At 43.0% G+C, this 16970-nt stretch overlaps 1 protein-coding gene across 3 annotated transcripts in view; it reads left to right on the top strand.

Annotated features, from left to right (window-relative positions):
* The window catches only part of SNTG2 (syntrophin gamma 2), a 218262-nt gene that overhangs the window by 71300 nt on the left and 129992 nt on the right, over positions 1-16970 (top strand). The window contains exon 2 of one of the 3 annotated variants that reach the window (XM_053380786.1): positions 12989-13066. In XM_053380786.1, coding sequence (XP_053236761.1) covers positions 12989-13066 — 78 coding nt within the window. Of the gene's footprint in view, positions 1-12988; positions 13127-16970 lie in introns of those variants that run through there. The other 2 variants (XM_053380785.1, XM_053380787.1) reach the window with 2 other exon arrangements.

Here is a 16970-nt window from a genome sequence, read left to right as displayed (position 1 = left end):
TGACTTTGTGGATGCTGCAGGATCTATCGTTTTAATGTGTTGTTGTTGTGAACTACCTCAAGATGGTTTATGAAGAGCAGTATAAAAATAGAGAGAGATCGAGAGATCATTCTTTCTCCCTTCCAAGGCAGGATGAGATTTCTTATAAAGTCATCCCCAACCCAGTGCTAGGGGTGGAACCAAAGAGGACTGAAAACACTGCCATTTACTCTTCACAGCTCTTTTCGTGAGGAAGAAAACAGTGTCCCCCACAGCTCTGAGGGGGGGGGAATGCTGCCTTTTACTTTTCATTGGGCTTTATCTCCTGAACTCAGTGCTGTGGCACTTAGAACCACAACATGAGTTTGGGAGACAAAAGAAGCCCTCTGCCTGCTCGCTCTCTAAAGAGTTTTTATTGTGGAGGGATTTCAGTGCTGAGCACCACAGCACTGAAATCAGGAGATAAAGCTCAAAGTTGGGGGCAGGGGAGAAGTTTCTTTGTCTTGCCCCGATGGATCCACCTTCTGGGTTAGCCACCCCCATTTTATGTTATTCCTACTTCAAGCTAGCAGTTTAAATGACAACACTTCTGTTGCGAAATTTAATTCTAAATGCAAACGAAGCTGAAAGCATTTCGCTCAGTGGTCTCTCTTTAACCCTTTCGTCTTCACACATCATATTGTATGTAGCCACCCAGAGTGGCTGGGGAAACCCAGCCAGATGGGCAGGGTATAAATAATAAAATTATTATTTATTATTATTATTATTATTATTATTATTATTATTATTATTTCTAAACCCTTTTTCTGTTAAACTTTCATCCAGTGTGGTGTAGTGGTTAAGAGAGGTGGACTCGTAATCTGGTGAACTGGGTTCAATTCCCCGCTCCTCCACATGCAGCTGCTGGGTGACCTTGGGCTAGTCACACTTCTCTGAAGTCTCTCAGCCCCACTCACCTCACAGAGTGTTTGTTGTGGGGGAGGAAGGGTAAGGAGATTGTTAGCCGCTTTGAGACTCCTTAGCGTGGTGATAAAGCAGGATATCAAATCCAAACTCTTCTTCTCTTCTTCTTCTTTTGGCTGGCTGAAGTTCGCTTGTTAAAAACCCAATGTGTTTTACAAACTGAATGTGCAGTCAGAATTCAGTGGAGCTTACTCCCAGAGAAGCATGCATAATATTACAGTCATGCTGATTCTAATACATTGGGTATTATGCTATGCACTTCTGTTATTTTGGTGTGCATGATAATATATCCATACAGCTGCCTGCAGTTTTGGACTCTCCTTTGAGGCATGGCTGTGGATGCTGCCTTGATAAGCCCCTGCACATCAACATTTACCACTACATCACTGATTTGTGAAATGAAAGTTGATTTTTATCTGTAGGGGACATTTAAGCAACACCTACATTTTCTCTCTGCATGTTATTTATAAAAGATTTGACAGAAGGTTTTGTCAATTCTTCCACTGTTGCCAAGAGAGCACAGTTCAGGGATAAGTAAGCAACTGTGTATTATGTCATAACCCCGACAGTGTCTCAAGTACTGTACTATTTTCCCAGACGGACTGGGAATTGGCTTCCAGGTTTATTTTGCCTCAACAGTATCTCTATGACTGATTTTCTTTTTTCATTTGCTTGATATCGATTGCCCTGGTTTTCACAACCTGCTAAGCCAAGCCTAGTGAGAGTGCAAGAAAGTTGACGTACTGTGCACAGCTAAACTAGGGTTTCAAACAATACATTTCTTGTAGGAAATATTGGTTCCAAGATTTATATTTAGACAAGAGGCAACTTCGGGGTCCGAAGTTCGGGGTCCGAAGTTCGGGGTCCGAAGTTCGACCGGGGTCAAGTTCGACCGGGGTCCGGCACACTTCCCTCTCGCAGCTCTGGTCTTCCCCCGGGACCTTTGACTCAGCAGAGCGTAAAACACAGCGGAAGTAGAAGCTTGAACGTTCCGTCGTGTGGTAGCAATAACTCAGGCTGACAGGCAGTGTCCTTATCTTTAAAGTCTTTATTCCTTAGCAAAACACAACAGCTATAAATCTCCTGCCTGGCGAGAGAGCCGACATCTCGCTTGCTCTCTCCTTGAAGCAAACACGCAGACTGAAAAACACACAGAGAAATCCACACCCCTTCCGTGTTCTATGCCCGCCCTCAGAATGTGAGGCGTCATCACTCAGAACTCTTAACCCTGTAAGTTCTGAGCCCCCTCAACACCCCCTCTCGAATCACATTCTGAGAGGACTTCTGAGTGTTCAACACCTTCCCCATTGCCTTCCGCCCCTTCCTGGCATCGTTGTTAGGCACCTGTTGAACCTCACAAACCTCAGGTTCGCACTGTGCGAAACCAACCCACGCATTTGTGACCTGAAACCTCTCAGGTGGAATTCCCTTTGTAGCCCGCGATGACCGCCTGGGCACAAACTGGGGTGCTCCTCCTGACCCACTGGGGCCAGCATTTGTGTCTTCCTCATCAGAAGACTCCCCCTCTGACTTGACACGTCTGTGAGCTTTCTCCATTATGCGCACAGGAGATGAGGGCTCACTCTTGGACACTCCCTTAACAACCTGTGGAGACGCCCTACTCTGTTCAGGGACCTGGTCTCCACCAGCAGGTTCAGGCTCTGGCTCTCTTTCCTCCTCAGAGTCAGACAGACAATCTGAGTGAACGTCAGAGCGCACTTTGCGCCTTGCCCAACCATCCTGCTCAAAGAACTCAGCCTGTTTACTGACCAGAAGCTTGGTCTGATCACCTTCTGGGTACGCAAATCTCCACCCTTTTGTCGCAGGCTCATATCCACAGAAGATCATTTCCTGGTACTTTGGCCCACCTTCTTGCTGCAACCACTTTGGTACAGGCACCATGGCCCTGCAACCAAAAGAACGGAAGAAATGCACCTGTGGCTTCTGTCCGTTGAGCAAGAAATATGGGGTGTCACCTACCACTGCATTGTAGCACCTGTTCATCGAGAAATTGGCCGTTTTTACCGCCTCCCCCCAAAAACTGTGAGGCAAACCAGAGTCATCCAGTAGAATTTCGGATGCTCGTACCAGGGCTTTACTCCTCAGCTCTGCCACGCCACTCTCCTGAGGAGAAGTCACCTTGTGACATATCCCCCTCTGGCGAAAGAAACCCTTTAGAGCAGACCCAGTGACCTCAGAACCACGGTCAAACTGGAAACCTTGCACCTTGGTGGAGAACCTCTGTTCCACCTCTGCAACCCAATCTTTGATCAGTTGCGCTGCTACCTCCTTAGCTTTCAGCGTGAAAGCCCATGCGTTCCTAGTAAAATCATCTGTCAGCACCATCAGCCACTTGGCCTTGCCCAGACTTGGCTGTGGCATACCTAAAAGGTCTGCATGCACAAGCTCAAAAGGCTTTGTGGTGACTCTCTCTACCCTGGGATCATTAAATCCCTTGTTTCTGGCTTTCCTGCAAGCCTTGCAGTTCAAAGGTTTACCACATTCTTTTACCTTGCAACCTTTGGTGCACTCTGATAACATCTGGACGTCCTCACAGGACCCATGTGACATTCTCTTGTGCCACACGCAAGCACACGACACATGAGTGTGGTCAGTGGCTTTCCCCTCACCCTCGAGAGGTGATTCCAGAACAAAGAGGTTGTTCTGATTTTTTTCAACACGTACCAGTTGCTCTCCACCTCTGGAAATTGTACAAACATTTTTTTCAAAACTCACAGAATATCCCTCCTGTAAAAGAGAAGGTACAGACAGCAAGCAATGTTTTATCTCAGGGAGAACATAAACCTTCAATTCAGCCTGTAAAAAGGAGACGAACATGTTAGAAACATGGGTTACACGCCCCTGTGCACCTGTAGCAAATCTAACAGTTTTCTCAGTTGAAACAGCTTTGCAGTTCCACATTTGTCCATCAGGTGGCGCTGTTACCAAATGGGCATTCGCAGCTGAGTCAACAACCCAACGTAGCACTCTCCCCCCACCGGAGTTGTCCTTCTTTGTTGCCTTAGCAACTGACTTCCTGCTCCCCCCGACCTTGGAGCTCTCGCTGCAGGTGGTGTTGTCCAAAACCGCCATCGACGCAGTCAGCTGATAACCTTTCTCACGCCTGCCTGCGCTGTTGCCATGGAAACCCGACTGGTTCCCATGGGAAACGACCTTGGAAACATCCTGCCCTAGCTCTCTCGCTCTCTGTGGGCAGCTCCATCGCAGGTGTTCAGCCGAGGCACAAACAAAACATCGCCTAGTGGAAAACTTTGCAAACGTGCCTTTGGACGTCAGTGCTCCCCCAACCTTTCCAGCAGCCCTCCTCCTTGAGGCTTTTCTGCCGTTGGGAAAATGGCTTTTGGCTTCTGCTGTGGTTTCTCTGCAAACCCCCTCCAGCTCCTGCCAAACAGCCTGGGCACTCTCAAGACCCTTGGACTGGCCTTCCTGGCCTGCACCTCCAAACTTGGGTGCACCGCCTCCAGAGGAACAGCTTGCCTCTGCTTTCCTCTTCCCAGCTTCCAGCAGCTTTCCAGCACACGGCTGCCTGTCTCTCTGGCGTGTCAAAGCATCGCAGCAGCTTTTAGACACGGCTCCAGCCCACTTTGGGCTTCCAGGGCGTCCCACAGCCCCTCCTTGACTCTCTGGGCGTTCCCCAGCTTCCGTGCAGCTCTTGGCCCCCTCTGGGCGTCCCTCTGGGCTTCTTGGGCATCCACCAGCCCCTCCTGGGCATGGTGCTTCCTCAGAGCAATTCTCAGCCCCCTCTGGCCTGGCTCCCACTGCTTTCTTCAGTGCCTGCCTTCTCTCGGCCCAGGGCTTGCTCCCGTCCACCTTATCAAGAGGGATTGACAACTTCTGGCTGTCTGCCATCTCTCCCCGGGGGCCCAGCTTACTCACGAGTACCTCCCGGTCCGGCAGATCTCAGCTCCTCCCGGCTGGCTCCAGCTACTCCTTAGCTGGCCTCTGCCGATTCTGCCTGCAGTTTCCTCACACGCACGAACGTTGCTTATCTTAATTGCTGATCGCCATAACCTATTCGGGGTCAAGTTCGACCGGGGTCCGGCACACTTCCCTCTCGCAGCTCTGGTCTTCCCCCGGGACCTTTGACTCAGCAGAGCGTAAAACACAGCGGAAGTAGAAGCTTGAACGTTCCGTCGTGTGGTAGCAATAACTCAGGCTGACAGGCAGTGTCCTTATCTTTAAAGTCTTTATTCCTTAGCAAAACACAACAGCTATAAATCTCCTGCCTGGCGAGAGAGCCGACATCTCGCTTGCTCTCTCCTTGAAGCAAACACGCAGACTGAAAAACACACAGAGAAATCCACACCCCTTCCGTGTTCTATGCCCGCCCTCAGAATGTGAGGCGTCATCACTCAGAACTCTTAACCCTGTAAGTTCTGAGCCCCCTCAACATTCACAACCTGCTAAGCCAAGCCTAGTGAGAGTGCAAGAAAGTTGACGTACTGTGCACAGCTAAACTAGGGTTTCAAACAATACATTTCTTGTAGGAAATATTGGTTCCAAGATTTATATTTAGACAAGAGGCAACTTCGGGGAAAATAATAATAAGCTAAACAAAGGAGATTCTATCAGAAAATTCATAGAATCATAGAAATGCAGAGTTGTTAGGGTCCACAAGGATCATCTAGTCCAACCCACTGCAATGCAGGAATCCTTTTGCCCAGTGTGGGGCTCAAACCCACAACCCTGGGATTAAAAGCGTCTCTTGCTTTACCAACTGAGCTAAATTGTAATAAACTGATGCATATGAGGAAGTAAAACTGAATTAATGGGGGAAAGATTTGGGGTGGGCTATGGTGCTGTGGTCTAAATCACAGAGCCTAGGGCTTGCCGATCAGAAGGTCGGCACTTCGAATCCCCATGATGGGGTGAGCTCCCATTTCTCAGTCCCTGCTCCTGCCCACCTAGCAGTTTGAAAGCACGTCAAGTGCAAGTAGATAAATAGGTACCACTCTGACGGGAAGGTAAACAGCATTTCCGTGCGCTGCTCTGGTTCACCAGAAGCGTCTTAGTCATGCTGGCCACATGACCCAGAAGCTGTCTGCGGACAAACGCTGGCTCCCTCAGCCAGTAAAGCGAAATGAACACCGTAACTCCAGAGCCGTCCCCCTGACTGGACTTAACTATCAGGGGGTCTTTTACCTATTTCAGATCAACAGTGGGAAAATACTAGGAGCCAGGTGGAAAGGTATTCACAAAGTTTATTAATTAGGGAAGCATAAAATAAATTACTATTGAGATCGTACTTAACACCTGCAAGAATAAATGTAATTTTTTTGGTAAATTGATTTAAATGTTGGTAATGCACAACAGGAAACGCATATTGTTGCATGTGTGGTTGGAATGCCCAATTACAACTAGTGATTAGGGGCAAAATGTACATAGGCTGTTGCTGATATATAAACCACATTGAGACCTTCCCCAGTGTTGATTCTGTTTAATATAATTGAGGGCGAAGTGGTTAGGAATCTGAAGCCACTATCTAGCTGCTAAGATAGTGTGGACCGTGAACAAGCTCCAAAGAGTGGGAGTGATTAATAAAATACATGAAATTGATGGAAAGGGGCAAGTTAACTGACTTAGTTTACAAAAGAGAAGGAAGGTTATGGAATGTTGATTTTGCTGAGGGATGGAATTATTTTGTTGGACAGAGGACATCAGGAAATGTAAATGTAAATAATAATATATATTTTTAAAAGACTAACAAGTTCACATGACATGTTAAGCCAACCCTAGTAAGACTATGTGAGATTGTGGGTTCCTGAAGAGCTGCTTTACTCCTCATTGGTTCTTTTTGCTGCCAAACTACTGAGCCAGCCAACCCACTGAGAGAGAAAGGAGTGTGTTTTCATTTAAAAAATAAAACAGAATTGGTGGGTAATTCTAGTTTTACATTTGTCGGTTCCTTCTTGCCTTTTTCCCAGGTGGCGTGTCAACTGGGAGGCACCTGGAAAGGAGACGAAATACCTGTCCTATGGTTGCCACATTTCCCTAAACCATGGAAGCCTAGTTTGTGTAGCATGCATATTGTTTGCTAATTATGCAAAACAAGCAAATTAATTGTGGAATTATCTGTTAGCTGCTTTGTACTTGCTCCTGGCAAGAACCTCAAAAAAAGTTGGAGAAGCCTGAGAGGAAGCATCTTTTTACTTTCCAAATTTGCTTACAGTTTCTTCTCAGACCTCCAGCTTGTTAGGGGAGCAATGCAATAAGTTGCTTTGTCTGTTTTTTCCATAAGCACATGACTTTTCATCTTTTCATGTGCAAGCAGAATTTCCATGTTTGAGGCTAGGTCTCCTTACTTTCTTCTTAGCATCCACCCTGAGAAGCGTTCTGGAAAATTTAAACACGTGCTCACGGCTATGTAACATTTAAGTTGGTTCTAATGAAGTTTACTTTAACTTTTTTCAATTATTCCTTTTTCTAATGGGTCAACATTGCTACCTTCAGTTTTAATACCTTAGAAATATTATTTTGAGTTATAAAGATTTATATTGAACAAAAACTAGGAAAGTAGACGCCACCAATTTCCAGAGCACAGGGGGAGGGAATTGAGGGCCCAAGAAGCAAAGACTTACCTATTTTGGTCCTCATGCTTCTCCCTGACCCGCATCCCTCCCCTTGTGTGCCTTTGCTTGGCTGAAATGTGTCCTTGAATCTGATACTGCCTCTTGCTTGCCTGGAAGAGATATGTAGAAATCTCTGACCTCTATAGTGTCAAATACATTTGTCTTTCCATTAGTCTTTTCGTTTTTGCACCTGACCCCACCCACCACTGATGTGTGCCCCTTGGCATAAAATTATATTTACAAGTCATCACGGCTGATGAAGCTCTTTGAAGCCCTGTTTGCAGGTGTTCACATCCTAAAGCACATTCCCAGAAAGAATAATAACTGGACTAAACTTTCAGTGTACTGTTTTGGGAGAAATCTTCTAGAAGAAACCCTTTCTGTTCACTTTTCATTGAAAAGAGAACAATAACACTGAGGCCAATGGCTTTTTAAGTCATATTTTTGTCATGTCATAGCCATATAAGGAAACAGCATGATATTTTGACAACATAAGTTTGCTTTTTTAAAATATTTACTGTGTAAATAACATTGGTTGTATACTGCTAGAAGGAAAGCTCTTTCTGGAAATTAATTCTCAGAAGCGCATGTATAGCAAATATACTCTTCTTGCAATCAATGAATCGCGCCATATATATGGATGAGCTGTCTTTATGCCGTATAGTTCTGAGTATTTTTGTATTGACATACTGTAATCTCTTATCTAGCATGTCTTCACATTGCTCCCCCCCCCTTAGGAATTACTGGCCTGACTTTCCTATAATCCTCTCCCAATAGGTTTCTTGTTTACATAATAAGTTTTCAAGGGCACCTAGTTTTGCAGCCTTGGACTTCTAAATGCTTTCGACTCTTGTTTACCTTTGTGATTTCTGGAAGATTTAAAACAATTTCCTTAATGGCACCTGGTGTACAGAACCAGGCTGCGGTGCTGTATTTATTTATTTTCTCACCCAATCTCAGTGCTAAGAAAGGGGGCATCCCTGTGGCATTTGTGCAGATAAGGAATGAAGGCAGAGAGATTGCCATGCCAAAGATCATAAAGGGTGTGTGTTTATGTGCTGCAGAAGTGAGAACAGTTTTAGGAACATGCCATTGTCCAGCTATCTCAGTATGGTCTACACTGACTGGCAGAAAATATCTAGCATTTCAGACAGGGTTCTCTTCCAGCCCTAACTGGGGAGGCCAGGGATTGAACCTGGAACCTTCTACGTGCAAAGGATACCCTCTGCCACAGAGCCCTTCCTCTATGCAGATCTTGGCTTGGGTATTCCAGGGCTGTTAACCGATCAGATTTATTCTATGGTGACTCTGCTGCTGGCATGGAAAAAAACTTTAAATCTTCATCTCAATGAAGAATTCAATAGAACCTTCACGTCACTGTGATTTATTCATATTCAGGATATCTAATCACACCATACTTGTCACAAATTATTAAGAGGCTATTTACCATCATCCTGTTGCGTTTTCATTTTGGCTGCAGAGCAGGGAACACACATTTCTTTGTGACCAGCATGGAAACCAAGCGGACTGATGGGAGAGGTATGGAATGATCCGTCCCTCCCATGCTGGCTGTGGACAATGGAAACAGAGGGCACTCATGGCAGAGCGACTCATTGCTCTGCCCCTCCTCTACCAACCCACTCACTCACTTGCATAGAATCCCTTGTTGCCTGTGGCAACCAGCCAAGTTAAATACAAAGGTTGGGAGATAGCTGGAATCCAAATAATTGCATGCAGTTTTCTGTTTGCATATGCAGCTTCTCAATTCCCCATTATCACAACAGTTCCACGTTGTGTAACTTGGTCATCCCCACCAAGTTAAACTTGAGGCATGTCCCATGAGAAGAGATTGCCACCAGAAGGACATCTGGTATCTTCCCCCCCCCCCCTTCCATGGAAGTGTTTTCAGCTCACATGAAGGGTGTTGGTGAAGGTTGTATCCCAACCATGTTTCATAAAACATGGTATTGTTGTCAAAACTATTCTTTTTTATGGTTTATTTTAATTAGAAGACAGCTGTTCTTTTTGGAAACGTGCTGAAAGCTGGAAACCTTTGCAGGAAACAATAACAAATGATGCATAAGAAGAGCCTGCGGGATCAGGCCTGTATAAGGCCGGCTCACCCATAAGGCAAGGTGAGGCAGCTGCCTTAGGCGGCGGGGTCCACAAGGGCAGCAGATCCGGCTTCCGAGCAATTCATTGGCTGCTGCCACCAATGCCGCTGCAGTGCTAGCAACAATTGCAGCACACTCCTTGGAAGCTGGATTTGCTGTAAATGTTGGATTGTACTGATATTCTTAAATATAACAAGGAGCTACAACATGCCAATTGTCCATCCTAGCAACAAAACATGTCGCTCAACGATGTTTGTAGTGAGGTCAATAGGAATAGAATAATTGAGTATGGGCAATGGTGCTTCCAAAGTAGCTAGCTGTCCATTAAAAAGTAAAATAAAGTTTTAAAATCTGAATACTATTAGTTACTATATCCTTCTTGCCTGTTTGTCTGCAAAGCCAAGCTTGTGAACATTGCAGCACAAAATGTAAACATTAAATTCTAAACTATTCAAAATTATCTTCCAATTTAAAATAGATGTTTTATGACTTTTTTGGTTTGTTTTAAAACTTCATTGCCTATTCAGAGTCTATTTGGAATGTCATGGTCTCTGTTCTAGCAATTTATCCTGTTGAGTGTTGGTCCTCCCTTCCTTCGCCACAATACCTGTCCTTTTACCCAAAAGGATATTCTGAAAGTTCATTCTGAACATGTATTACTGAATTCAAATGTTTGTGTCTGATGTCTTGAGCAGAGAATGAGGTTGACAACAATCAATCATATCTAATTAGCTGGTGACACACTGTGTTTACAGTAATTAAACAAGCCATTACTGCTTACTTTCTCGTGATTAAGATCACACAGATTGAGAACCAGCTGTTAATCACTCCTGTTCCAAGGCTAATGTCATTAACAGAAGATGCCTACGTTATAACCCAGGGCTATTTTTAACAAGGCTTTTAGTTGAGAGACTTGATATAAGTAATAAATGAGGTGCATTAGGATCCATACAGTGGAAGATTTTGGAGTGTTGTGTCATCATTAATCACAAATTCCCATTCATCCCTTGTTTTGTGTTTCAGAAAATAACCTATACATAACCTCCACTTCAGCTTGAAAGTGGACAGAACAAACATAGTTTCATTTCATCATGAAACATTGGCCCTGATATTTTGGATTATTTCTAAAAAAGGTTTTTGCATGACCTCTGATCCACAGTGTCCAGTGGTTCATTCATGGGACCCTCAGCTGACTTGTCCTTATCATGCTTATGTCTGTTCCTGAGAATTGAATGAAAGTTACAGATAGATGTACTAATACATAGCTATATGGATCATGGGTTTCTTAAGCAGTAGTAGCACTTGATATTGGTCTGTGTTTGGTTAAAAAATGTCCTCTGCTAAATACAGTGGTGCCTCGCAAGACGAAATTAATCCGTTCCGCGAGTCTCTTCGTCTTGCGGTTTTTCGTCTTTTGAAGCATGGCTATTAGCAGCTTAGTGGCTTAGCGGCTATTAGCGGCTTTAAGAAAAAGGAAACAAACTCGCAATAACTCGCAAGACGTTTCGTCTTGCGAAGCAAGCCCATAGGGAAATTCGTCTTGCGGAACGACTCAAAAAACGGAAAACTCTTTCGTCTTGCGAGTTTTTCGTCTTGCGAGCTACCACTGTAGTCGTAGCTCCATTAATTTTTCCATTGACTTCAGTGAGAAGTGGATTCCACACATAGATATCTATGAAAAATTTATCCCCTCATAATTTTTTTTAAAAAACCCTATTGCATAATGTAACTCATATGCGAATGCCATTTATTGTTTAGGCTTATTGCTTATAAATACAGTGGTACCTCAGGTTAAGTACTTAATTCATTCCGGAGGTCCATTCTTAACCTGAAACTGTTCTTAAGCTGAAGCACCACTTTAGCTAATGGGGCCTCCTGCTGCTGCTGCGCCGCCGGAGCCCGATTTCTGTTCTTATCCTGAAGCAAAGTTCTTAACCTGAAGCACTATATCTGGGTTAGCAGAGTCTGTAACCTGAAGCGTATGTAACCCGAGGTACCACTGTATTTTTAAATTAATGCAAATACGGAACAAAAACAGGAAGTCATTTTTTTTAACTTAATGCTGTAGATCTAAGTAAGCTTAAGCAAATGATCCAAATTAAACTTTGTTCAACATTATTGAAGATGGAGGACTTGAATAATTTCTTGGAAGATGCATTCAGTCAGTTTCTCTCCCATATTGGATGACTGTTTAGTTGCTTCTAAGATGTGGCCGGCTCTGTTTTGGGGTTTTTGAGAATGCTGGCAGATGATACAGTAAGATAATCATTTCATTCAAATGTCTAAGATTTGAAAAGATCTACATTATGTTCCAGGATTTCAAGCAAGTATCTCTCCCATCCCTACTGGGAGGTGCCAGCAGGATTTGAATCTGGGGCTTCTGCTTGCAAGGCTTAAGCCACTAAGCTTAGACCACTAAACTATGGCCCTTCACCCATCACTGAGTGAATCTATGCATAGTATCAATGAATGACTTTCCTTTTAGCAGTCTTGTGATATTTCTTTTTAATGCTTAGATACCAATCTACTCCTGGTTTGCATTTCGCTACAGTTTGTGGCTAGATAAGTAGTTGTGTGTGTTTTATGCCTATTTCCATCAGAAGCACCAACTAGCATTTTATCACTTTTCACAGTGGATATTTTAAGAGAGCAGAAGGAGGGGGAGACTTGCATAAACTTTTTGTCCATCTCTAAAGACTGAGCTCCCATTGCTCGGTCCCTGCTCCTGCCAACCTAGCAGTTCGAAAGGACGTCAAAGTACAAGTAGATAAATCCAGCGGGAAGGTAAACAGCGTTTCCGTGCGCTGCTCTGGTCCGCCAGAAGCGGCTTAGTCATGCTGGCCACATGACCTGGAAGCTGTACGCCGGCTCCCTCGGCCAATAAAGCGAGATGAGCGCCGCAACCCCAGAGTCTGTAGAAAGTGACTTTGTTCCTGTAGCATTGGCACAATGCTACACCAGCAGTGTTGTGTTGCAGAGGAATTTGATGACTTTTCTTAGAGGCGAGTTTGGGAGAACGAGACATGTCTGCCAAATACTTGTGGTGCAGGAAAAGCCTTCATTAGCTCACACTGCGAGACTTTGCTGGTATGCAAGAGCTAAAGAAGATGATAGGATTAAGCAGTTCATGAATATTGATATAGAATGTAACTTGAATATTTTCTGTTAAAGTGTCTCCTTACTACCTTTTACCACACAGCTTTGCAAGCATAGGTGAGATAAACTGTTATTAGGACACAGAAGATACAAATTATATATCATTGTTATTTTTAAAGGCTATGCATTTGACATCTTTGATCTGTTTTTCCCCTCCCTCCCCCCCCCATTACCTTGCCTCTACAGACAAAAACTGGTATTGCATTGCTATATGACGAAATATCCGAAAACGCCTATGAAATCCGACTGAAGCTTACAAAAGAGGTACTAACAATTCAAAAACAAGATGTCATCTGTGTTAGTGGAAGTGATCACAGTGCAAATGTAAGTGCTTCTCTAACTTTGTGCTCCCAACCATATGTTTTTTCTATCTTTCAAAATTACCTGAAAGTACACTGTTCTAAACAGGTAATATCAAAAGTGTGCCAAAGGATATGAATAGCTTGCCAGGTAGAAATAAATTCTTAAAGGTTTGCAAAGCAATAACAGCAGCAAAGGGAAATAAATGAAAGTATGTAAGAATTGGGAACCCCATTTACCTTCAGCAGTGTTTACCTTTCTGTAAAGTACCACCTTGGTCCCAATGAAATACTTTGACGAAGAGAATAAAGACACATTATGTTCTTCTCGGTATCAAATATTGATGCTCCCATGACTCCTAAGCTCCTCAGGTTCTCATGGGATTTAAAATGGCGCAACTGCTTTTTCTTTTCCATGTGCCACTAAATATTCTAAACAGGGCTGTGTCGATATCCTGTGATTTAGCATTTGAACAGCTCAGATTCACATGCACTTCTACACAGATATTTGTGACACTGCTCAAAGGCACAGCCCTTCTGTAAAGTTTAAACATCTTTAAACTAAATGCGAAAGGTAGCGCTTTGGGGAGATAATGAAACTTTTTTGAACCTGCCTTGAAGCTGGGAGGCTAGGACTGAATTACACTTTGAACTATTGACAGAACTAATGTTTATTTTTTATTCTTTTTTTAAAAAAATGTCATCTGGGACCACAACACTGCATGTTTTCCAGCTCACCTATTTTCTTTCTTATTTACTTGTTTCTGAAAGTCATCTGTAGAACAAACTCGGGATAATAGGAATAGTTTATCTTAATGTGAAAGGGGACAGTGAGATGTGACCTGGGTAAGAGACATTCAGCGAACCGCAAGGTACTTTGGCAGACAGCATGACTTGCTGCTAAAGGTTCCTTCAGCTACATCAGTTAACAGGCACCCAACCCTTTACTAAGGATTAGATGCTGCACTCTAATTGCAGTATGTCGCCTGTCGCTATATACAGTACCAGGTTATTAATAAATGGCACATTTTGTGATGGAAGATAATTGCCAACATGGACTTCTAAATGGTACAAAGGTGACATCCATGATTAAGTCATTTGGCACTTTGTGGTTGATGATAATTGCCAACATGGGTTTCTAAATGTTAAAAGGGTGACATAATATGCACACATGGATAAATGTTTAACCCGACAAAAAATGAAATTCTCATAAACTCTAATTTATTGCACATATACCCCACCATTCCCCTCCCCCAGGAGCTCAAGATGAGAACGTGTTTCTCTCCTTCATTTTATCCTAACAATACTGTGAGTTAGGTTAAGCAGAGGAAGAGTGAGAGGCCCAAGGTCACCCAACATATGCATCTTTCCTGTATGAATTCATTGTAGAATCTTTGTTGTTGTTGTTAAACAATTTCAAACTGGAACACAAAATGTAAGCAAAAATAAAAACCCAAACCTTTGTAACATTCTCAAACGTTTGTTACATTTTGGAAATGCTAAAATCTCCAGCCCCCTACTGCACTTCCTAAACTGTCATTGTATAACAGATATCTTCTTTATCGTACACCTTAAAATAAAAACGGTACACTTCTATTTTGTTTTTGTTTTTTTCATTTCTCATCTGTTCAATCTGGTTTATTTCCTTTCTGTTGCTCATCCTCTTCTTCCACCTTAGGGTTTTTCCACTGATACTTCATCCAAGGAATTCATAAGTACTCAGTGTTGAGCATTCTTCCCAGGAAATTAGTATCTTCTCAGTCTTATATTCTCCTTTGTAATCCCATCTATTTCTACCTGCTAGCCTCCCACTCTTTACTGCTTCAGTTTATTTTTGCTCATTATTGCAGACTTGTATAACTTATGACACACCCACCCAGACAAGCCAAAGACCACCTGCTCAGCTGTATAAGGGGCACACAACAACCCTCCTTTTCCACATGGCTTCTTGCTAACTTGTAAAGTGGTGCCTCTTTCAACTGGATTATTGGGGACAGGTAGAGACTCCAAGTGCCAAATGTTAGGAGTTCAGGATGTCCAATTAATTTCAGTAGATGGAGGTCCTGAGGAAAAATTATATGAGGTGTCCTTGTCTTTAGAGGACCCAAGTCTCGTTTCTCAGTACTTACCCTGCAAATCTTCAAAATCTTTAGACACCCTCTCCCTGGAAAATACTTTGAAAGAGTATTCTCCATTCTCTGAAAAGTCTGCTGGGTGTGTGCTCCCATGTGCTGTGTGCCTTACCATCCAGAAAGCTGGTTAAGCTATATTCTGAACTGAGGTGCTTCAGTATGTGTGCTTCAGTGATTACTGCTCAGTTGAAAAGGCAGCTTGGCTGGTACACGATGATTCCAGATGGACCCCTTTCATGAAAAATATGGGAATGAGAGGTGAGACAGCTATAAAGACAAGGCCAGAGACAAGTGGGAGTTGTTGAGAGGTAGGTTTGAGCCCAAGCTTCTGTGTCTTAGCCTTTTTGAATGTCCCAGAAATGGCCTGAACCAACCCCCATGCTGGGAGCAGAAGTCAGATGTGATGTTATAAGCAAGAAGGTCATGATTAAAAAAGTTGGGTTTATTATTCACAGTAGCTAAGGCTTTTATGAAAGGATAATGACTTTCACAGAGGATGATGACAAAATGGACACCGCTGACTCTGGGCTGGGGTGGGGGATCATAAACTGCCTGAGTTGTAATTAATCGCCTAGCTGAGAGAGAGGGCAATTATCACCCAAAGATAAAAGAAAGCATATCATTAATGTTGCTAGCTTGTAAACCATGGAGGGAAGCATAAATCATTAATAACAGTGGAATTGATCTGTAGTTGTCTGCAGAATCTTTCTGGATCAGTAAATTACAGGCATATAGTTCAGATTCTGTTACAAACATTGATACTGGATTCTGCAGAAAGTTAGGCCTTTCTAAACAATAGGTGTCATCAAAACTGCCTTCGAACAGGAGCTTCGCATTCTCGTATCGGATATGAAATAGTAAAACTCTCTGTATTTCACAGTGTCCAAATTACTGGGTGGGGTGGGGTGGAGAGAGCAGTCCACTTACCTTTTGTAATGGCCCTTGAAGCTACTGTCATTTGGAAGGATACAGGAGGAACGCCCTTCCAGCAGATGTCAAAGTAATAAATAACTACCTGACATTCAGAAGACATCTTAAGGCAGCCCTGTTCAGGGAAGTTTTTAACGTGTGATATTTTACTGTATTTTTGGTTTCTATGGAAGCCGCCCAGAGTGGCTGGGGAGGCCCAGCCAGATGGGCGGGGTATAAATAATAAATTATTATTATTATTATTATTATTATTATTATTATTATTATTATTATTTGTCAGGGGCAGGGGCACTTCATCCTCAGTTATCCAAGCCCTGTTCTTCCATCAGGTTTTCAGTCTCAAAACATACAACATTTCTGCCACTTCACATGTTACTGTATTTATAATGTTACTCTATTTAGGCACATAGACTGCAATCCTATACCAGCTTAGCGGCAAATAAACTCAATGGGACTTACTTCTGAGTAGCCTGAGACACATATAGGATTTGTGCTGCTAGTGTCACAATTCTCTAAATACAATGTTTTGTTTTGTTTTTTCTTTTTTTCTTTTTTTTATAAAATTTTTATTAGTTTTTCAACATATATTTTAAGACATTACAAACAACAATACACAAACAAACAAACATATAAACATGTATAATTTCATAGATTTTTTTTCTTATACCCAATTTCAACGACTTCCCCATGCCTCCCTTTTCTGCATCCCTGTTTTAAACTTTTTCAGCAACCCCTGATCTAAAATACTTGTAATTCCCTTTCTTTAACCTTTTTTTTCCCCACTTGTCCAATCATTTATCGCTGCAA

The sequence above is a fragment of the Podarcis raffonei genome, chromosome 3, assembly GCF_027172205.1.
Source record: "Podarcis raffonei isolate rPodRaf1 chromosome 3, rPodRaf1.pri, whole genome shotgun sequence".
NCBI lineage: Eukaryota > Metazoa > Chordata > Lepidosauria > Squamata > Lacertidae > Podarcis > Podarcis raffonei.
Note: the sequence above shows the minus strand (reverse complement) of the source record. Positions and strands in the feature narration are given on the sequence as shown.